The sequence below is a fragment of the Nerophis ophidion genome, linkage group LG21 (assembly GCF_033978795.1).
Source record: "Nerophis ophidion isolate RoL-2023_Sa linkage group LG21, RoL_Noph_v1.0, whole genome shotgun sequence".
Lineage (NCBI taxonomy): Eukaryota > Metazoa > Chordata > Actinopteri > Syngnathiformes > Syngnathidae > Nerophis > Nerophis ophidion.
In genome coordinates, this window is record NC_084631.1 from 15263022 (window position 1) to 15286806 (window position 23785).

The 23785-nt window shown below is 41.1% G+C and overlaps 1 protein-coding gene across 1 annotated transcript in view; it reads left to right on the forward strand.

The window, feature by feature from the left end:
• The window catches only part of atp8b2 (ATPase phospholipid transporting 8B2), a 110096-nt gene that overhangs the window by 50963 nt on the left and 35348 nt on the right, over positions 1–23785 (forward strand). The window contains exons 19-22 of the mRNA XM_061882845.1: positions 2695–2806; positions 2875–2980; positions 4148–4274; positions 15745–15928. Of these exons, the coding sequence (XP_061738829.1) occupies positions 2695–2806; positions 2875–2980; positions 4148–4274; positions 15745–15928 (529 nt within the window). The remainder of the gene's footprint in view (positions 1–2694; positions 2807–2874; positions 2981–4147; positions 4275–15744; positions 15929–23785) is intronic.

Here is a 23785-nt window from a genome sequence, read left to right on the forward strand (position 1 = left end):
AGTAAAAACAATATATGGACTTATATGACTTATTATGATATATATGACTTATATATGACTTTTATGAGTGGGGGCCTTTTGGATCCCTGAGATCTTGAGTCATTTAACTGGCATTGCTCAAAAATTAATAATACATCAAAAGCAATGTTATGAATTGCTGGCCTACTGTGGGCCTGGGTTAGTTTTTGCCTCATTCATAACATAAAGTGAAGAATGTTTGAAGAATGCACTACTAAACTAAAGTCCAAACGAGAAAGAGATGATACAATATTATATTTTCAATGATGCTACCTGGTGGTTGTTTGAGCACACTGCAGGTAGTCCTGGATAAATGAATGAATCCCAACTCTTTATTGCTTCAGTCACAGACAGGATCCTCACAGGAATGAGACAGTATTAATCCAGACCCACTATACTGTATCTAGAGCTCCAATTACAGAACCCAAAACCACTGAAGCTGGCATATTGTGTAAATGGTAAATAAAAACAGATTACTATGATTTGCAAATTATTTTTAACTTATATTCAATTGAATATACTGCAAAGACACGATATTTAATGATCGAACTGAGAAACTTAATTTTTGCAAATACAGTAATCATTAACTTAGAATTTAATGGCAGCAAAAAAGTTGGCAGATGGTCATTTTTACCAGTGTGTTACAGGCCTTTCCTTTTAACAACACTCAGTAAACGTTTGGGAACTGAGGAGATCTATTTTTGAAGCTTTTCAGGTGGGATTATCAAATCAAATCAAATCAAATTAAATCAACTTTATTTATATAGCACATTTAAAATTTACCACAGGGGTAGCCAAAGTGCTGTACAATGGGAAGGTTAAAAACGAGAACCGAGCAAACACAACACAACACAAACAGAACATAATAAAAAAAAAAATACATACAATAAAAAAATAAAAAATAAAACATAAAAACATTATTTCCTATTCTTGCTTGATGTACAGCTTAAGTTGTTCAACAGTTCGTGGTCTCTGCTGTGGTATTTTAGGCTTCATAATGTGCCACACATTTTCAATGAGAGACAGGTCTGGACTACAGGCAGGCCAGTCTAGTACCCGCACTCTTTTACTACAAAGCAACGCTGTTGTAACACGTGCAGAATGTGGCTTAGCATTGTCTTGCTGAAATAAGCAGGGGCGTCCATGAAAAGGACCTTGCTTGGATGGCATCATATGTTGCTCCAAAACCTGTATGTACCTTTCAGCATTAATGGTGTCTTCACAGATGTGTAAGTTACCCATGCCTTGGGCACTAATACACCTCGATATCATCAAAGATTCCGGCTTTTGAACTTTGCGCCTGTATATAAGTTTTCAGACATTTGTTCACAAAGTGGTGACCCTCGCCCCATCCTCTTTTGTGAACGACATGGAAACTGTTTTTATACCCAATAATAACACCCACCTGTTTCCAATTAGCCTGTTCACTTGTGGGATGTTCCAAATAAGTGTTTGATGAGCATTCCTCAACTTTCTCAGTCTTTTTTGTCACTTGTGCCACCTTTTTTGAAACATGTTGCAGGCATCAAATTCCAAATGAGCTATTTGCAAAATGTAAAGTTTCTCGGTTCGAACGTTAAGTATCTTGTCTTTGCAGTCTATTCAATTAAATATAGGTTGAAAAGGATTTGCAAATCATTGTATTTTATTTTTATTTACCATTTACACAGCGTGCCAACTTCACTGGTTTTGGGTTCTGTTTTTGCCAAAAAAAGACAGGGTTTAATTTGGGAAAAAAAGGCACAAAGCAAAACTAACGTTATGGCAACAGATACATCTGAAGTTGATCCATAGATACAAAAGCAAGGGTGTCAAACGTACGCCCCGTGGGCCAGATCAGGTCCAAAAACAGGTTTTATCTGGCCGGCTTGGATGAGTTTGCTAAGTATAAAAATAAGCCTAATTTTTTTAATTAAAGAGACTGCTGTTGTAAATGTGTCCACTAGATGTCGCAACAGCAATTATTTGTATATTTGTAGATGATGCTACATACATGTATATACAATAAACAAACCACATGATGTTAGTGCACCAGTCGAGGAAAATGAGCAAACTACATCATTGACATCCTGTAATTTGATTTTGATATTATTTTTTATCTTGATAGATTGACACCAATGAGTTGACTGATAAACATTATCACATAATTTATTCTGAAAGTATAAATAATGACAAATAAAGATAGAATACTATTAACCGCAACATGTAAGTGTAAAAATAAAATCCCAACAACATTATGATTTGTACATTTTCAGAATGTGCTTGTTCTATTTTTAAACAACAAAAAAACAATCTGAAGTTGTCTTTATTTTTAAGTTATCATGCCGTGATTTTACCAGAACGGCCCACTTGGGAGTACATTTTTCTTTATGTGGCCCTTGATCTAAAATGACTTTGACACCCCTGTATTAAAGTGTTGAAAGTAAAAAAAACAACAAAATAATATATGACTTATTCCTAACACTGCGACCCTTTTGGGTTCCCGTGACCTTTTAACGTTTACCAAAATTAATGGGGGGCCCTAATGGTTTTGAATCTGAAAAATATCAAAATGCCCCCCACATGATTTGATTTTTCAGGCTGTGGCCCTCAGTGGAATACGTTTGGACACCCGTAGTTCCTGAACCCTCTCATCAGAGTGTCAATCAAACTGTTAACAAAAGTATGTGCATCCAGCTGCTGGGTGCCACAGCCATAGAGGACAAGCTGCAGGAAGGCGTCCGAGAGACCATCGCTCTCCTCTCCCTGGCTAATATCAAGACATGGGTTCTTACTGGAGACAAGCAAGGTGAGACACAGTACAAGTGAGGATTTGTCAGGATCTGCTTAGTTGTTGTCGTTTTTTGGCTCCCACAGAGACGGCAGTCAATATCGGTTACTCGTGTAAGATGCTGAAGGATGACATGACTGAAATATTTATCATCAGTGGACACAGTGTCCAAAGTGTGAAGCAAGAACTCAGGTCAGACTTGATTGATGGACTTAGTTCATTGACACATGGTTTTCTTCGTTAAAAGTGTACATACATGGCTGTGTTGAGTTTCCAATAATTTCTACAACTCTTATTTTTTTGTGATAGAGTGAATGGAGCACATACTTGTTGGTCACAAAAAACATTCATGAAGTCTAGTTCTTTTATGAATTTATTATGGCTCTACTGAAAATGTGACCAAATCTGCTGGGTCAAAAGTATACATACAACAATGTTAATATTTGCATGGCATGGTGTTCCTGGGATTAAAGGCCTCACCCTTTCTCCTCCAAACATATTGCTGGGTATTGTGGCCAAACAGCTCAAATTTTTTTCATCCTACATCACATGGACAAAGATAAGACCTTATGGAGGAAAGTTCTGTGGTCAGATGAAATAAAAATTGAGCTGTTTGGCCACAATACCCAGCAATATGTTTTGAGGAGAAAAGGTAATGCCTTTAACCCCATGAACACCAAACCTACAGTCAAGCATGGTGGTGGTAGTATTATGCTCCAGGCCTGTTTTGCTGTCAATGAAACAGGTGCATTACAGAGTATAAATAGGACAATGAAAAATGAGGATTACCTCCAAATTCTTCAGGACAACCTAAAATCATCAGCCCGGAGGTTGGGTCTTGGGCGCAGTTGGGTGTTCCAAAAGGACAATGACTCCAAACACACGTCAAAAGTGGAAAAACAATGGCTAAATCAGGCTAGAATTAAGGTTTTTGAATGGCCTTCCCAAAGTCCTGACTTAAACGTGTGGAAAATGTTGAAGAAACAAGTCCATGTCAGAAAACCAACAAATTTAGCTGAACTGCACCAATTTTGTCTAGAGGAGTGGTCAACAATTCAACCAGAAGCTTGCCAGAAGCTTGTACATGGCTACCAAAAGCGCCTGATTGCAGTAAAACTTGCCAAGGGACATGTAACCAAATATTAACTTTGCTGTATGCATACTTTTGACCCAGCAGATTTGATTACTGAATGTTTTTTGTGACCAACAAGTATGTGCTCCAATCAAACTCTATCACAAAAAGAGTTGTAGAAATGATTGGAAACTCAAAACAGCCATGACATTATGTTCTTTACAAGTGTATGCAAACTTTTGACCACGACGGTATGTCTGACATGTGTTTGGTTCATCCCTCTCCAGGAGGGCGAGGGAAAGGATGATTGAGTTGTCGCAAACAGGAGGGAAAGATCTGCAGCCGCCTGCAACCTCCGACCTCATGGACAACATCTCTGGGGAGTTTGCTCTCGTTGTCAATGGCCACAGCCTGGTATGAACAGAAACTCCCTGGCCGCAACAATAAATACATTATGTACACATAACAAATACTGATAATGCAAAACAACACGAGGAATAATACAATATGACAGTGTTTCTCAAAGTGTGGGGCGCGCCCCACTGGTGGGGAATAGAGACATGACAGGTGGGGCGCGAGGAACGGGAGGAAATTTCACTTTAACTTTTTTTTTTTTTTTTTTAATTCTTAGGTTTTTTTTACAACCCCATTTTCTATACAAACTGTAAATCACTTTGTGATTCTGTCTGTGAAATCCGATATATAAATTAATGTAAATAACTTATTTTTCCTCTAGGCTTTAAATTCCTAGGTAGAAGCGAAAGTTTGACAGAGGCAAAAGTAACTAATGGAGGCGGGGCTAAGCGGAACAAACTTTCGCGCGGATGGGTAGCAGGCTATTGTGTGGACCACAATTACACAAAATGGATACACTGGCTTCATATAAAGTTGCATACAGAATTGCTCAATGCAAAAAAGCACACACATTTGCTGAGCAGCAGATTCTCCCCTCTGCAATAGACATGGTGTCAGTCATGCTTGACGAGACAAGCGCAGCAAAATTAAAAGCTGTCCCACTGTTGAGAGACGTATATGCGACATTGCAAGTGATCTTTAGGAACAACTCGTAGACCAGGGCTTGGCAACCGGCGGCTCCGGAGCCGCATGCGGCTCTTTGATCACTCTGATGCGGCTCAGCTTGTCACGACCAGCTCAGCTTGCCATCCTGCGCGCGTCTCCGGACGGAGACATGTGGGTGTCCAAGTTAAAGCGCCTGACAGCGCACCTTGAAGATGTTTCACGCCAGAAGGCCGTTCTTGCTCAGAATCACAAATAGTGTGATATTGAAAACCTCCCCAAACTAGAAAAACTTGTGTTCGAAACTTGGAACGCTATCCCCGACTTTTTTGTGAACATGAAAAAGTATGCACTTGGAGTCCTGTCGATCTTTGGATCCACATATGCATGTGAGCAGGTGTTCTCCAACATGAACTTTATTAAAAACAAACATGGCACATGGGCTTCACGGTGGAAGAGGGGTTAGTGCGTCTGCCTCACAATACGAAGGTCCTGCAGTCCTGGGTTCAAATCCAGGCTCGGGATCTTTCTGTGTGGAGTTTGCACGTTCTCCCCGTGAATGCGTGGGTTCCCTCCGGGTACTCCGGCTTCCTCCCACCTCCAAAGACATGCACCTGGGGATAGGTTGATTGGCAACACTAAAGTGGCCCTAGTGTGTGAATGTGAGTGTGAATGTTGTCCGTCTATCTGTGTTGGCCCTGCGATGAGGTGGCGACTTGTCCAGGGTGTACCCCGCCTTCCGCCCGATTGTAGCTGAGATAGGCGCCAGCGCCCCCCGCGACCCCAAAAGGGAATAAGCGGTAGAAAATGGATGAAACATGGCACACGCCTCACAGACGAGAGTTTACATTCCTGTGTGAATATAAAGGTGACGTCATACATATGTGGAGACGCTGTGCGCTGCGGTTCAGGAGCAAAAAACACATTGACCACGTATGAGAAATATTTTAATTTCCTATACTTTTGCATATATTCACATTTTTTAATTGTTCAGCGAAATATAAATTTGATCATTTAGGTTGGCAGCTGATGCACGGCGCCAGTAAAAGGATGACGACACAGAGAGAGAGGACGGCATTTTTGGTTTTCTGCCAGTGAATAATTTAAGTTCGGTGTTTTGTTTTTTCATTACTACAAGGAAGACTTAAATAGACAATAAGTATTTTACTTAACCTTCAACCCGACGTCTTTTTCGGAGTTAAAAACATTTTGTTCGCTTGCAGAATTTTTTTTTTTTTTTCTGCAGTCGTTCATTGATTTCATAAATGTAACCCATCATAGTTTGTTTATACATAGCACAAAGCAAAAAGAAAACTTTATATGCAGTGTTATTTAATTTTTAATTTTTTTATTTTATTTCATATTTTAATTTTTTTGTCCTGTCCAGCTTCTCAGGCAAATCATATAGTTGATGTAGATGCCCGTATCGGCTGTTCACATTTACTTTACAGAAGAGAAGAGTAGGATACTTCTCTTGTTGCCTTATTTAAATTTGACTTCGTTAAATTTATTTATATTATCATTTTGTGCAGCCGGGCTGGAGCAGCAAGGGATGGAAAGAGAAAAAAAGGAAGACAGAGGGGGATTAGACAGTGTTATTTTATTTTAAATTTCAAAAGAGTTTTGTGGCTCCCATTGTTTTCTTTCATTTGTGAAACGGGTCAAAATGGCTCTTTGAGTGGTAAAGGTTGCCGACCACTGTCGTAGGCAAATTAAAATAAAGTCGTTTTGCTTTACAAGTGGACAAAGCTACTGACAGCAATAAAGACTGCCTGTTCATCACATACGTCCGCTTTGTGAATGGCAAGTCACTGTGCGAGGATTTACTGTTTTGCAAATACATAAAAAATTGAGCTGTTCAAGATAATGGACAATTTCCTCAAAGAACACGACCTTAAATGGGAAAACTGTGTGTGCTTTTGCTCCGATGGCGCACAGACCATGGCAGGGTCAAGAAACGGGCAGCAGGCTCTAATAAAGAGGGTTGCCCCAAATGCGCATTGGACACACTCCGTCATTCACCAGGAAGCACTCGCATCAAGGCAGCTCAGCCCCAAACTCAATGAGGTTTTAACAGATGATTTGAGTGCGGTAATTTTTATCAAAACACGAAAAAGTGGCACTTTTAATTTATTTATTATTGAACTTGATGCAAGTTATTTGATTTATTATTGAATTTGATGCAAGTTATTTGATTTATTATTGAACTTGATGCAAGTTATAACACTTTTATTTGATTTATTATTGAAATTGATGCAAGTCATAACACTTTTGTTTTATTTATTATTGAACTTGATGCAAGTTATTTTATTTATTATTGAACTGTATAGTGACATGCAAAAATCGAGTTTCAAATAATAACAATAATAATTGAAAAATATCAATGGCATATCAAATAGAATTATAGTAAAAATTGAATGTCTCTTTATTAATTGCAGCCCTCTGACGTAAAGATCAAAATAAACTTTTTCAACAGGCTAATAATACATTTTAAAATAAAATAATAATGAATGAATCAAACATTGAAGCCTTGAAGTAGCAAAAAAAAGTGCATGAATAAAACGTTAATTATTGCTCAGTTTGCTACAATGATTTGCTTTAACACTGAATATGGAACAAGCAACACGTATATAACTTAATAGTGCAAAATCAACTTTCAAAAAACAAACGAAAAAATATCAATGGCATATTAAAGAAAATAAAAATAAAAAAATGAATGCCTCTTTTCTATTTGCAGCCTTCTGAGGTAAATATCAACATTACATTTTTCCACAGGCTAATACATTTGAAAATAAAATTGTTGTTTTGTTGGTAGCGGGTGGTGTATTTTGTAGTGTCCCGGAAGAGTTAGTGTTGCAAAGGGTTCTGGGTATTTGTTCTGTTGTGTTTGTGTTGTGTTACGGTGCGGATGTTCTTCCGAAATGTGTTTTTCATTCTTGTTTGGTGTGGGTTCACAGTGTGGCGCATATTTTCAACAGTGTTAAAGTTGTTTGTACGGCCACCCTCAGTGTGACCTGTATGGCTGTTGACCAAGTATGCCTTGCATTCACTTGTGTGTGTGTGAAAAGTCGCATATATTACGTGACTCGGCCGACACGCTGTTTGTAAGGAGGAAAAGCGGACGTGATGACAGGTTGTAGAGGACGCTAAAGGCAGTGCCTTTAAGGCACGCCCCCAATATTGTTGTCTGGGTGGAAATCGGGAGAAATTCGGGAGAATGGTTGCCCGGGAGATTTTCGAGAGGGGCACTGAAAAAACGGGAGTCTACCGGGAAAATTGGGAGGGTTGGGAAGTATGAGTATTAGCGATGAGTGCGGTGTTACAGCGGCACCGTCGTTGTATAATACCGGCGGGCCAGCTCTAATATTAATTTGACACTGCCTCAAGGGCCGGATGAAATTACACGGCGGGCCAAATTTGGCCCGCCGTGTAATCTAAAGGCATCAAAACTATGAATGAACACATGTGGAGTTATGTACTTGACAAAAAAAAGGTGAAATAACCTGAAAACATGTTTTATATTCTAGTTTCTTCAAAATAGCCACCCTTTGCTCTGATTACTGCCTTGCACACTCTTGGCATTCTCTCGATGAGCTTCAAGAGGTAGTTTTCACTTCGCAGGTGTCATAGTTTTGATGCCTTCAGTGACAATCTACAATGTAAATAGTCATGTACGTACTGGTACGTTGTGGGGTGTGTGGCATGGCCTGCCGGCCTGCAGCGGAACGGGGTGTGCCAGGACCGGCCTCGAAGTCAGCGACAGGTGCATAGATGGCCCAGGTAGGCCTTGTTATCTAATCACCTGTCACTCACTATAAGCAGCAGCCGAGGGGAGAGAGGTTGTTGGAGTTGGAGTGAGAGCGAGAGCGAGTCTGCCAGAGAGAGAAAAAAAAAATTGCTGGAAAGCAACCTGCTGCAGTATCAAAAATAAAACTGCATTGTAACCCTGATCCGGGTTCTCTTGTCGGTGCTTGGCGGTCCTCGGCGGTGCACCCGGTCCGATCCAGCACCGCCTTCCTCAGGTCCGGGAAGCATACGCAGGAGGCCATCGGCAGGCCAAGCGTGGCTCGCTGCGCTTCCCCCGCCAGCAGTGGCAAGAGTCTCACTCCCCACTTTTCTTTCGGCCACGTGCATGCCTCCGCTGTGGCCACAAAAATGTTTATAAATGCATGGGGGTCCTCCTCCTCCCCCATGCGCTGTATGGCGATGGCCGCTGATGTTGGCCGTTCCGCTCCCATCCGGTCCGCCTGTGGGATTTGGCCCTCGTGGGCCACTTGCTGGCGGACCGCCTCCATCTGCTGGTGGCTGTCCGCTGTCACCGCCATGAGCACACTTGCCAAATCCGTCAGGGGGTCGGTCTCCTTCGCCTCAGGTGGTCCGGCCATGTTGGGCGCCAAATTGCGGAGGTTTCCCTCCAGGGGGTTCTTCGGACCACCAAGTGTTCTTTGGCAGAGTTTTTTATTAACTAACAGCAGAGCAGCAAGTGCACATACAAAGTGGAATGAAAAAATATAAACAGTACAACAGTGTCATCTATTGGAAAAACTACTGCATTACAACACTCCCACTTAGTTTTTCAATAACATAAGGTCCCTTTAAATATTATTAGAGAGCCGTGCTCTCCTTCACATTAGTATGTCAAACAACAACAACAAAATAATTTTGTTTTTTACATTGTTTTCACAGGAACTCTTTTTTCACATTTCACACACTTTTTAACCTGCTTTGATCAGGCAGCGTTCGGCGTACACCTGTCAAGCACAACTAACCACTTTATCTTAAGGGAGAAAAGTCCAATCTCACCCCTGAGATATTCAAACTTCTGTCTAGGCAGTGGTTTGGTAAAGATATCCGCTTTCATGTCATTTGTTGGACAATATTGCAGTTGTATTTGTCCATTCTGCAAACATTCACGGATGTAGTGATAGCGAATGTCTATGTGTTTGGTCCTGGAGTGGTTCACAGGATTCTTCGCGATTGCGATGGCTCCTTGGTTGTCTTCCAGGATCACTGTGGACACAGTTTTCACTCCGAGATCACTCAGTAATCTTTTCAGCCAGATTCCTTCTTGAGTGGCTTGACTGAGTGCGATGTACTCAGCTTCTGCTGTTGAAAGTGCAACTGTTGCTTGTTTCTTGCTGAGCCAGCTCATTGCTCCTCCACTCAGTAGAAAAACGTTGCCTGTTGTTGAGCGTCGGTCATCCTGATCTCCAGCCCAGTCAGCATCTGAGAATCCAATCAAAGCTCCAGAGTCTGATTGCTCATACTTGAGAGCAAGGTTCATTGTCCCTTTCAAGTATCGAAGTACCCTCTTCACAGCGGTCAGATGTGCGGCATCTGGATTTGCGTTGAACTTTGACACAGCACTCACCGCTTGAGCTATGTCTGGTCGTGTAGCCATTGCAGCATACAGTAGACTTCCCACCATTGATTGATAGGTATTCTGGTCCATTTGCTTACTGACACCATCGCTCTTTCTCAATTTGACATTGGCATCAGCAGGAGTTGCCACAGGATTTGCATTATCCATTCTATATTTCTGAAGTATGGCTTCAATGTAATGCTTCTGATGAAGAATTACATGTTTATTCTCTTTATCTTGGATCACAGAGATGCCCTGGATGTAGGACAGCTCTCCCATGTCTTTCATCTTGTAGCGCTCCTTTAGAGCCACTTTGAGCTCGTTCATGCTCTCAGTTGACTCTGTTATGAGAATCAAATCATCAACGTAAACTGCGAGTATCTCAAGCTCTTTTCTTGATCTCACAAACACACAGGGATCTGATGTGCTCTGCTTGAATCCGATTTCCATCATGAACTCTGTGAAAGCTTTGCTCCAGCAGCGAGGAGACTGCTTCAGTCCATAGATTGATTTTTGTAGTTTGCATACCAGATGTTCCTGTCCTGGTTTGATGTAGCCCTCTGGCTGCTCGATGTAGATTTCTTCTTCCAGGTGTCCATTAAGGAATGCAGTTACAACATCCATCTGGTGTACATGTAAATGGTTTTGAATGGCAAAGGACAACAATGTACGAATAGAGCTAAAACGTACCACAGGTGAAAATATTTCATCATAGTCAGCACCATACAACTGTGAGTAGCCCTTGGCAACAAGCCTGCACTTGTATCCCTCCACTCTTCCATTACTATGATGCTTGACTCTAAACACCCATCTTGATCCTACTGCCTTTCTTTCTCTTGGTAAATTCACCAAGTCCCACGTGTCATTTTCCAGCAGTGACTCATATTCCAAGTCAGCCGCCACATGCCATTCTTTTGCATTAGGACTCACCAATGCTTCTTTCAGTGTGATTGGCTCTGTCACACGACACATATTGGCATGATGATCAACAGTCACGATATCGACAAACTCATCATATCCAAATCTCTTTGGAGCCTTTCTGATTCTACCACTTGTTCTGACAGTGCTGTCAACCGTCTCTTCATCATGTTGTGTTTCATTCTCATCTGTTTGTATGGTTATCTCATTCTCCAAACAGGGTACTTTCATTTCCTGCTTCCAGCTGAAGTTTGATTCATCGAAGATGACATCACGGTGGATTAGAATCTTCCTCTTCTCTTCATCATACAGGCGGTATCCCTTGGCATTGTTTGCATATCCCACAAAACGGAGCTTCACAGCCTTTTTGTCCAGTTTCCTTCTTTCTTCATCTGGGATATGTGCATAAGCAATACAGCCAAACACCTTCATGTGACTCATGTCAGGTTTCTTTCCACACCATTTCTCATAGGGTGTCTCGTCCTTCAGAACAGCTGTGGGCAGCCTGTTCTGTATGTAAGCTGCAGTGGCTACAGCCTCTGCCCAGAACATTTTTGACAACTTTGCATGTGACAGCATGCTTTTAGCTGCTTCAACTAATGTCCTGTTTTGTCTTTCTGCAACACCATTTTGCTGTGGTGAGTGAGGTACAGTCATTTAATGGTGGATGCCTTGAGACTTCAAATATTCTTGAAACTCTTTTGATGTGTATTCACCACCATTATCTGTCCTCAGCCTGGTGATGCTTAGAGCAGAGTCATTTGAGAATGTTCTCTCAAATTCCTTGAATTTGCTTAGCACCTAATTTTTCTGTTTCAAGAAGTATACCTTACAGCATCTTGTGTAATCATAAATAAAAGTCACAAAATATTTTGCTCCACCTGTAGATTCAGTCTGCATGGGACCACAGACATCACTGTGAATCAGCTGCATCTTGCGTTTGGAACGGATTCCTCCAATCGACTTGAATGGCTTCTTAGCCAACTTGCCTTCCACACATCCTTCACAGAAGGGAATATCTTTTTCTGCAGAAAAGTTCACTCCGTTTACCAGATCTTTGAGTTCTTTAAGCTTGGTAGCGTGACCAAGGCGCTGGTGCCACAGGCTGGCCGCTACAGAAGCACTGTGACATACAGTTTCACTTCCTTCAATATCCAGCTGATATAGTCCATCAGCTCTTTGTGTTCCCATTCCTTGAAGTGTTCCACTTTTTCCACATATGTAGCAACGAGACTTTCTGAACTTCACTGTATTCCCTTTCTTGGTAGCAGCTCCCACTGAGAATAAATTCCCAGACAGCTTTGGAACATACAACACATCATACATTGTGACATTTTTTACATCACTTAATTTGAAAGTCATTTTCAGGTTGACATTTCCAATTCCTAGGGCGTCAACTACCCTGCCGTAACCCAGTTTCACAGACTGTGATTTTGTGAACTGCTGGTAGTCTTGAATAATGTCTTTATCACACGTCATGTGTTTTGATGCTCCAGAATCAATTAACCACTCAAACTGTTGTGGTCTGTCACTTTCTGCATCCCTGATCACAAAGGCACTTTCAGAGGAATCTTCTTCATCCTCACACATAATGTGCTTAGCCTTGTGGATTTTCTTTTGTGGTTTATTTTTCAAGGTTGGACATTCGCGCTTGATATAGCCTTCTCTACTACATTTGTAACATCTCCACGTACTTTTGTCTGCTGCTCCCACTGTCTTGGAGCTATTCTGCACATTTCCCGGAAATTTAGATGACATGGCGGAAGCACCACCTGAAGTAGCACCACTGGAATCATTAGCATTTACTTGCTTTTGCTCTTCATTTATTAATGCTTGCTGAACAAACTTCAGTGTCAGGTTGTCAATCTTTGTTTGTAGTACAGTGACAATTGTAGCATAACTTGGTGGCAAGCTACCCAACAGTGTTACAATTTGGTCTTCCTCTTCAATTACAGATCCAATTGCTGATAGCTGATCAGTTAGCTCCTTCATTTGTTTTAAATGCTCAGTTAAAACCTCTCCTTCCTTTATTTCACATCTGAAATATATTTTCTTCAGGAACAGTTTATTAGCCAAAGTATCCCTCTCAAAATGGGCTTTCAGCGTGGTCCACGCCTCTTTGGGAGTTTGACAGTTTGTTATCAGGTACAACTGGGGTGTACTTACATTTAGCACTAACATAGAGAACGCTTTCTCTCTCAGTCTTGTGTATTCCACCTGTGCTGCTGCGTTAGCATCTGCGGCTAGCGTCTCCGTCTCCATTAGCATGCCCCATAGTCCTTTAGCCTTTAGCAAGTGTTCCATCTGAAACTTCCATGTTGCCCAGTTCTCTGGTCCGCTCAGTCTGTCAATAAACATCTTATCCTCCATTGTGAGTTTCCACAATACCGTTTATCTTCCCAAAAGTCCATGCACAACAGCTTTTTAGCGACAATCTGTGCCCATAACCTGTTCTTTGGCAGAGTTCTTTATTAACTAACAGCAGAGCAGCAAGTGCACATACAAAGTGGAATGAAAAAAATAGTACAACAGTGCCATCTATTGGAAAAACTACTGCATTACAACACCAAGCACCGACATGATAGCCCGGATCAGGGTTACAATACAGTTTTATTTTTGATACTGCAGCAGGCTGCTTTCCAGCAATTGTCTTTTTTCTCTCTGGCAGACTTGCTTTCGCTCCCCTCCAGCTCCAACAACCTCTCTCCTCCCGGCTGCTGCTTAAACACAGCGACAGGTGATTAGATAACAAGGCCCACCTGGGCCATCTACGCACCTGTCGCTGACTTTGAGGCCGGTCCTGGCACACCCCGTTCCGCTGCAGGTCCGCAGGCCACGCCACCCCCACATACTTGTACCACAATTTGCTCTATACAACAGCGCTCTAGTATTTTTAAGAATCTCCTGCAAAAATGTTTGTCTCGTACAACAGTTTTTAAACTAAACTCGCTTTGAAATAGCCCTGCCATACTGTAAGACCCCACACCATACATAGAACAGGATACAGTATGGTATGGTATGATACTGTACACTAACATACAATATGATACTATTGCATACCAAATGGCATGATTTTTACACAATGTGGTAAGGCATGGTACGGTAAGGTCGGGAACACAGTTATACCATAACAAACCATACGGTACAATACAACACAATAGCGTACAATATAATACCATACAAAACAATTCTTTAGGATACTATAGCATACAATACTATAACCAATTACAGTGTTTCTTAACCATAGCGCCTCCTAGAGGGCCGCAAAGAAATATCTGTTTCCCAGCTGTGGTCTGTGTGGGCGGCAGCTGTGGTAGTAATGACAATATCAAACAACGAAGTCTGGAGCTAACGACCTAGAGAAGTTTCTTCAGCGCAAAAATGATGACTGACGTGGTGACGCTGTATTTTCATTAGCACCGAATTAGTATCGACAGTTTAGTAAAGTAAAATAAATATTACCATACCATACTATATGACACGATATGATACATTACCATACCATACGAAGTGATTCATACATAAAATACTTAACATGATATAACACAATATGATTTTTACTGTACAATACAATGTCATACGATACCATAATCAAGACATGATGCCATACCATTGCACAGTGGTTCTCAACATTTTTTTCAGTGATGTACCCCCTGTGAACATGTTTTTAATTCAAGTACCCCCTAATCAGAAAAAAAGCATTTCTGGTTGAAAAAAAGAGAAAGAAGCAAAATACACTTCTATGTCATCAGTTTCTGATTTATTAAATTGTATAACAGTGCAAAATATTACTCATTTCTAGTGGTATTTCTTGAACTATTTGGAAAAAAAGACATATAAATAACTAAAAACATGTTGAAAAATAAACAAGTGATTCAATTATAAAAAATGTCTACACATAGAAGTAATCATCAACTTAAAGTGCCCTATTTGGGGATTGTAATAGAGATCCATCTGGATTCATGAACTTAATCCAAAACATTTCTACACAAAAAAAGAAATCTTTAACATCAATATTTATGGAACATATCCACAAAACATCTAGCTGTCAACACTGAATATTGCTTTGTTGCATTTTTTTTTTGCACAGTTAATGAACTTACATTCATATTTTGTTGAAGTATTATTCAAAAAATATAATTATAAAGGATTTTTAAAAATGTTGCTATTTTTAGAATATTTAAAAAAAATCTCACGTACCCCTTGGCCTGCCTTCAGGTACCCCCAGGGGTACGCGTCTCCCCATCTGAGAACCACTGCCATAGCACCAGGGGTGCCGAAAAGGGGGGGTAAAGGAGACGGATTCTAGGGGCCCATGATGGAGGGGGCCCCAGAGAGGCCCCTAATGATGATGAAATTATATGAAATTATGTGTTGGGGGCCCTGTAAAGATTCTTTTCATGGGGCCCAAAATCCCTAGCGGCGCCCCTGCATAGCACACAATACGGTACTATCCAATATTAATGCTATGTACAATGATACAACTGGCATGGTGCAGGTGCACCAAATGAAGTGATTGGTGAGATGTAAATAGAACCTTATCAGTCTCAAAACCACTCAATATTTATCACACCTTCTCCCATCCAGGCCCATGCGCTGGAAGCAGACATGGAGGAGGAGTTTGTCACCACGGCGTGCGCGTGCAAAGCTGTGATCTGCTGCAGAGTAACGCCCTTGCAGAAAGCTCAGGTGGTGGAGCTGATCAAAAAATACAAGACAGCCATTACGCTGGCCATCGGGGACGGAGCCAATGACGTGAGCATGATCAAGAGTAAGTGGGGGGGATGGGGGGGGATAGGGAAGAAAAAGAGAAGTGGAGAGATGCATGTGTCCACTTCTTGGCAACGACATTCTCAACAGAATGTTCAGCAACAGGCATGTTTGTCTACCTCAGTGTTACGAAATGTAAGGAAGGCTGTGTGGCAAGTTGTTGCATGTTGCTGCACATACTGTGTCCTCATCGCTCTGGGAACCAACTGCTTAAACCACCTTGACACTCACACTATGTTGAGATAACCCAACGTACTGTTTGTCTCTGTGTTTGTTAAGTGTTGCATCACCGTGTACTTTTAAGACCGTGTACATAAGTACATATACTTACCGTATTTTCCGAGCCATAGGGCGCACCGGATTATAAGGTGTACTGCCGATCAATGGTGTATTTTGTATCTTTTTTTCATTTACAGTGGGGCAAAAAAGTATTTAGTCAGCCACCGACTGTGCAAGTTCTCCCACTTAAAATGATGACAGAGGTCTGTTATTTTCATCCAGGTACACTTCAACTGTGAGGGACAGAATGTGAAAAAAAAATCCAGGAATTCACATTGTAAGAATTTTAAAGAATTTATTTGTAAATTATGGTGGAAAATAAGTTTTTGGTCAAACATTCAAAGCTGTCACTGATGGAAGGAGGTTTTGGCTCAAAATCTCACGATACATGGCCCCATTCATTCTTTCCTTAACACGGATCAATCGTCCTGTCCCCTTAGCAGAAAAACAGCCCCAAAGCATGATGTTTCCACCCCCATGCTTCACAGTAGGTGTGGTGTTCTTGGGATGCAACTCAGTATTCTTATTCCTCCAAACACGACGAGTTGAGTTTATACCAAAAAGTTATATTTTGGTTTCATCTGACCACATGACATTCTCCCAATCCTCTGCTGCATATTCCATGTGTCCATTTTAGTATAAACTCAACTCGTCGTGTTTGGAGGAAGAAGAATACTGAGTTGCATGAGTACAATAAATAGTAAAATAAAATAAAAACTAAAAAAGCCTAATATGTAGAACTAGCACACATAAATCAATCAAAAGGCTTTTTTTAAAAAAGAAGGGTTTTTAAGCCTTTTTTTAAAAGCATCCACAGTCTGTGGTACCCTCAGGTGGTCAGGGAGAGCGTTCCACAGACTGGGGGCGGCGGAGCAGAAAGCCCGATCTCCCACGGTTCAGAAATTTGTCCTCGGAGGTTGGAGGAGGTTAGCCTGTCCGGAGCGGAGGTGTCATGTGGAGGATTTGGGGATGAGCAGTTCTTTGAGGCAGAGGGGGGCATTTCCATGGAGACACTGGTGAGTTAATAGGGAGACTTTGTATTCAATCCTGAGTGGAACAGGAAGCCAGTGAAGGGATTTGAGAACCGGCGTGATGTGGTTGTATTTCCGCACTCTCATCAGGATCCTAGCAGCACTATTTTGTATGTACTGCAAATAGTCTCTTGCATTCTGTTTGTCATTGTTGTTTACTGTGGTTTTATCAAATGACACGGGTTTATGACAGTGTTGGTCACCCTTAGTGTGACATGTATGGTTGTTGACGAAGCATGATCTTCATTCACTTTTATGAAAGAGTGCATTAATAATTTACATCATGGGTGTCAAACTCTGGCCCGCGGGCCAAAATTGGCCCGCCATGTAATTTCATCTGGCCCTTGAGGCAGTGTCAAATTAACATTAGAGATGGCCCGCCAGTATTATACAGGACGGTGCCGCTGTAACACCGCATTCATCGCTAATACTCATACTTCCCAACCCTCCCAATTTTCCCGGTAGACTCCCGTTTTTTCAGTGCCCCTCTTGAAAATCTCCCGGGCAACCATTCTCCCGAATTTCTCCCGATTTCCACCCAGACAACAATATTGGGGGCGTGCCTTAAAGGCACTGCCTTTAGCGTCCTCTACAACCTGTCATCAGGTCCGCTTTTCCTCCTTACAAACAGCGTGCCGGCCGAGTCACGTAATATATGCGGCTTTTCACACACACAAGTGAATGCAAGGCATATTTGGTCACCAGCCATACAGGTCACACTGAGGGTGGCCGTATGAACAACTTTAACACTGTTACAAATATGCGCCACACTGTGAACCCACACCAAACAAGAATGACAAACACATTTCGGAGGAACATCCTCACCGTAACACAACACAAACACAACAGAACAAATACCCAGAACTCCTTGCAGCACTAACTCTTCCGGGACGCTACAAAATACACCACCCGCTACCAACAAAACAACAATTTTATTTTCAAATGTATTAGCCTGTGGAAAAAGTTAATGTTGATATTTACCTCAGAAGGCTGCAAATGGAAAAGAGGCATTCATTTTCTTATTTAAATTTTCTTTAATATGCCATTGATATTTTTTCGTTGGTTTTTTGGAAGTTGATTTTGCACTATTAAGTTATATACGAGTTGCTTGTTCCATATTCAGTGTTAAAGCAAATCAGTGTAGCAAACTGAGCAATAATTTACGTTTTATTCATGCACTTTTTTTTGCTACTTCAAGGTTTGAATGTTTGATTCATTCATTATTATTTTATTTTCAAATGTATTATTAGCCTGTTGAAAAAGTTTATTTTGATCTTTACGTCAGAGGGCTGCAATTAATAAAGAGGCATTCGATTTTTACTATAATTTTATTTGATATGCCATTGATATATTTTTCAATTATTATTGTTATTATTTGAAACTAGATTTTGCATGTCACTATACAGTTATATAAGCCTTGCTTGTTCAATGTTCAATGCAAAACTTGTTTGGGTCCCTATTACAAGATTAATTTGTTCAACCTTGGCCCGCGGCTTTGTTCAGTTTTAAATTTTGGCCCACTCTGTATTTGAGTTTGACACCCCTGATTTACATGATAATGAAAATTGGCTATGACATCTTCAACATAGTACCATAATCAACCCGTCCATTGTTACAGTATATAAGTAATGTTGTAACAGACACATTTATAATAACATGTAATATTTAGGTATTTTAATATTTTTAAGCATACAGCAGTGCACTAATGTCAAAAACACATCACATTTGCTTTTTCATTCAACAACATCACTGACTATTATTTACTACAGACTTCCTGATAGCCAGCAAAACTAATGAAACATCACTTACTGTATAATGTCAGCTGTAATTATGTTGCTGAATTTTAAGACGTTCATATATTCCCATTTAGTTGAACAATGACTCATAATTATCTGGAATTAAAATAAGGGAGGTGGAACCGAGCGTCTGTTTGTGTCTTTCTCGCCATCTCCGAGTCTAAAGTGGATGCTAAAAATTAGCCAACTTGTCAGATTATGTCCTCTTCCCTCCACTATCAAAGTGATAAACATTATTAATGAATTAGAATAAACTTTAACGAGAACCAAGGCGAGAAAGCAGCACAACATAGCCACGCAAGCGAGTTGGCGCTCTGAGACAATGCGCCGCTATAAATAGTTTGTCTTTGTTAGCACTTATAATAACAATATTACTAATACTTGGTTAATATACAAGTCGAAAAATGTAAATGAGTATTGGTGGCCCTTTTACGAATGGTTGTTTATTGGGTATTAATAAATAGAGGACCTCCCATAGGCTCCATTGTAAGCAGACTTTTATTTATCTACGAGTTAGAATGCTTAAAAAATACATCTGTCTTCTTGTCTTACAACATAAAGATTGTGAATGATAGGCACAATTTGCCCAAAAAATGCAGTTAAAGTTAAAGTACCAATGACTGTCACACACACACTAGGTGTGGGGAAATTATTCTCTGCATTTGACCCATCACTCTTGATCACCTTCTGGGAGGTGAGGGGAGCAGTGAGCGGCAGCGGTGGCCACGCCCGGGAATCATTTTTGGTGATTTAACCCCCAATTCCAATCTTTGATGCTGAGTGCCAAGCAAGGAGGTAATGGGTTCCATTTTTATAGTCTTTGGTATGACTCGGCCGGGGTTTGAACTCACGACCTACCAATCTCAGGGCGGACACTCTAACCACAAGGCCACTGAGCAGTTCCTCCTTAAGTGGGCAACGTGAGGAGCATAATCCATTCATCACATTTTCTGTCATGTCCCCCTAAAAAGAAGAAAACAATTTGCCCCCCCCCACACACACACACACACACACACACTTTCCACTACCACTATGAAACATTTTAATGCCATCCATCCATCCATCTTCTTCCGCTTATCCGAGGTCGGGTCGCGGGGGCAGCAGCCAAAGCTGGGAAGCCCAGACTTCCCCATCCCCAGTCTCTTGGTCCAGCTGTTCCCGGGGGATCCTGATGCGTTCCCAGGCCAGCCGGTAGACATAGTCTTCCCAACGTGTCCTGGATCTTCCCCGTGGCCTCCTACCGGTCGGACGTGCCCGACCGGTAGGGTGGCCTCCTGTTGCCCGAACCACCTCATCTGGGTCCTATTGATGTGGAGGAGCGGCGGCTTTAGTTTTAGCTCCTCCCGGATGACAGAGCTTCTCACCCTATCTCTAGGGGAGAGCCCTGCCACCCGGTGGAGAAAACTCATTTCGGCCGCTTGTACCCGTGATCTTGTCTTTTCCGTCATAACCCAAAGCTGATGACCATAGTTGAGGATGGTAACGTAGAGCGACCGGTAAATTGAGAGCTTTGCCTTCCGGTTCAGCTCCTTCTTCACCACAATGAATCGATACAACATCCTCATTACTGAAGATGCCGCACCGATCCGCCTGTCGACCTCACCATCCACTCTTCCCTCACTCATGATCAGGACTCCGAGGTACTTCAACTCCTTCACTTGGGGCAAAATCTCCTCCCCAACCCGGGGATACCACTCCACCCTTTTCCGGGCAAGAATCATGAACTCGTACTTGGAGGTGCTGATTCTCATCCCAGGCGCTTCACACTCGGCTGCGAACCGATCCGGTGAGAGCTGAAGATCTTGGCCAGATGAAGCCATGAGGACCAGATCATCTGCAAAAAGCAGAGACCTAATCCTGCAGCCACCAAACCAGATACCCTCGTCATCGTGCCCAGGGCAAGGAAAATCTGGGTCCTTTGTTTTTATTTTTCATTGAGGTCTTCGAGCTGCTCTTTGTCCGATCCCTCACCTAGGACCAGTTTGTCTTGGAAGACCCTACCAGGGGACATAAAGACCCCGGACAACATAGTTCCTGGGATCACTGGGACACGCAAACTCCTCTACCATGATAAGGTGGCAGCTCAGAGATACATTTTAGACACATTTAAATGTGTCTCTAAAATTGTAACAAGTGTAGAGCACAGCTTTTCAAAGCGGGGGTTTGAAGCATGATACTGCACTGTAGTGCTAAAGCCTGTTCCCCGGGCTCACACGCATCCCCCTTCATAATTGAGAAGAACTTATTTAGCGTAGCCATCTTCATGAATGTGTGTATCAACATATTTGGACTGTCAGAAATGAAAAAATATTAGACGTATTGTTGATTCAGCAATATAATTTTATAATTGTATAGCTGCTCCATGACTTTAGGGGCCTAATAAAAATGCATTAATTTGATCCGTTTTGATGTCTGCTGACGTTAATGTTTTTATTTGGGGATGGCGTGGTGCGGTTGAGAGGGTGGCCTGAGGGTTTCTGTTTCAATCCCCAACTTCTACCAACCTCGTCATGTCCGTTGTGTCCTTGAGCAAGACACTTTGCCCTTGCTCCTGATGGGTCGTGGTTAGCGCATTGGATGGCAGCTCCCGCCATCAGTGTGTGAATGTGTGTGTGAATGGGTGAATGTGGAAATAGTGTCAAAGCGCTTTGAGAACATTGAAGGTAGAAAAGCGCTATACAAGTATAACTCGTTTACCATTTACTTGATAAATGTATTATAATGTATCTCATACAAAAAACCCCTTTCAATATGCATTTTCTTGAGTTTGGCTCATCGCAGACTAGGGTTGTCCCGATACCAATATTTTGGTACTGGTACCAAAATGTATTTCGATACTTTAGAAAAAAAAAAAAAAAAAGAGGACCGTAAAAAAATTGCATTATTGGCTTTATTTTAACCAAATTTCTTACGGTACACTAAACATATCTTTCTTATTGCAGTCTAAGAACAATTTTGGCCTTTAATGAAATAGTGAACATACTAGACAACTTGTCTTTTATTACTAAGTTAATAAACAAAGGCTCCTAATTTGTCTGCTGACGTATGCAGTAACATATTGTGCCATTTCTCATTCTATTATTTTGTCAAAATTATAAAGGACGAGCTGTAAAAAATGATTATTAATCCACCAGTTCATTTACTGTTAATATCTGGTTATTTTCCGTTTTAACATATTCTATCTACATTTCTGTTAAAGTGTAATAATCACCTAATGTTTTGTTGTTTGATACTTTACATTAGTTTTGGATGATACCACAAATTTGTGTATCGATCAGATACCAAGTAGTTACAGGATCATACATTGGTCACATTCAAAGTCCTCATGTGTACAGGGACATATTTTCTGAGTTTATAAACATAATATGAATTGGTTTACAGAAGAAACTAAAGCTCAGAAATGATTATGTAGAAAGCTGGAACGCAAATGGCGCACGACTAAACTTGAGGTGCACCATCAAGCATGGAGTGATAGTTTAATAACTTATTAACGCATGCTTACCTTAGCTAAAGCTAAATATTATTTAAATCTCATCCACCTTAATAAAAACGATCCTAAATTTTTGTTTAGTATGGTAGCATCGCTAACCCAAGACCCCTTCCAGTAGCTCCACCCACTCAACAGATGACTTAATGCAATTCTTTAATAAGAAAATTGAAGTCATTAGAAAGGAGATTAAAGACAATGCGTCTCAGCTACAACGGGGTTCTATTAACACTGATACGACTGTATATACGGCGGATACTGCCCTCCAAAATAGTTTCTCTCGTTTTGAGGAAATAACATTAGAGGAATTGTTACAACGTGTAAATGGAATAAAACAAACAACATGTCTACTTGACCCACTTCCTGGGAAACTTATCAAGGAGCTCTTTGTATTATTGGGTCCATCAGTGCTAAATATTATAAACTTATCACTTTCCTCTGGCACTGTTCCCCTAGCATTCAAAAAACCGGTTATTCATCCTCTCCTTAAAAGACCTAACCTTGATCCTGACCTCATGGTAAACTACCGACCAGTGTCACACCTTCCCTTTATTTCAAAAATCCTCGAAAAAATTGTTGCGGAACAGCTATGCGTCTAACAATCTATGTGAAACGTTTCAATCCGGTTGACTAATGATCTATTGCTAACGATGGATTCTAATGCGTCATCTATATTGCTGCTCCTCGATCTTAGCGCTGCTTTCGATACCGTCGATCATAATATTTTATTAGAACGTATCAAAACACGAATTGGTATGTCAGACTTAGCCCTGTCTTGGTTTAACTCTTATCTTACTGATAGGATGCAGTGTGTCTCCCATAACAATGTGACCTCGGACTACATTAAGGTAACGTGTGGAGTTCCCCAGGGTTCGGTCCTTGGCCCTGCACTCTTCAGCATCTACATGCTGCCACTAGGTGACATCATACGCAAATACGGTGTTAGCTTTCACTGTTATGCTGATGACACCCAACTCTACATGCCCCTAAAGCTGACCAACAAACCGGATTGTAGTCAGCTGGAGGCGTGTCTTAATGAAATTAAACAAGTGCAAGTGTATTTGTTTTCCCTGTTTTGTATATATTGTATAAATAAAAGATGTACGAAGAAACAACTTTAATCCAAGCCATGTTGTGACATTTATTTAGTGTTGTTAAAGGAAAAGGTAATGAAACACAGTGGTGAACATGCCCTTTCCCAACTACTTTGGCACGTGTTGCAGCCATGAAATTCTAAGTTAATTATCATTTGCAAAAAAAAAAAA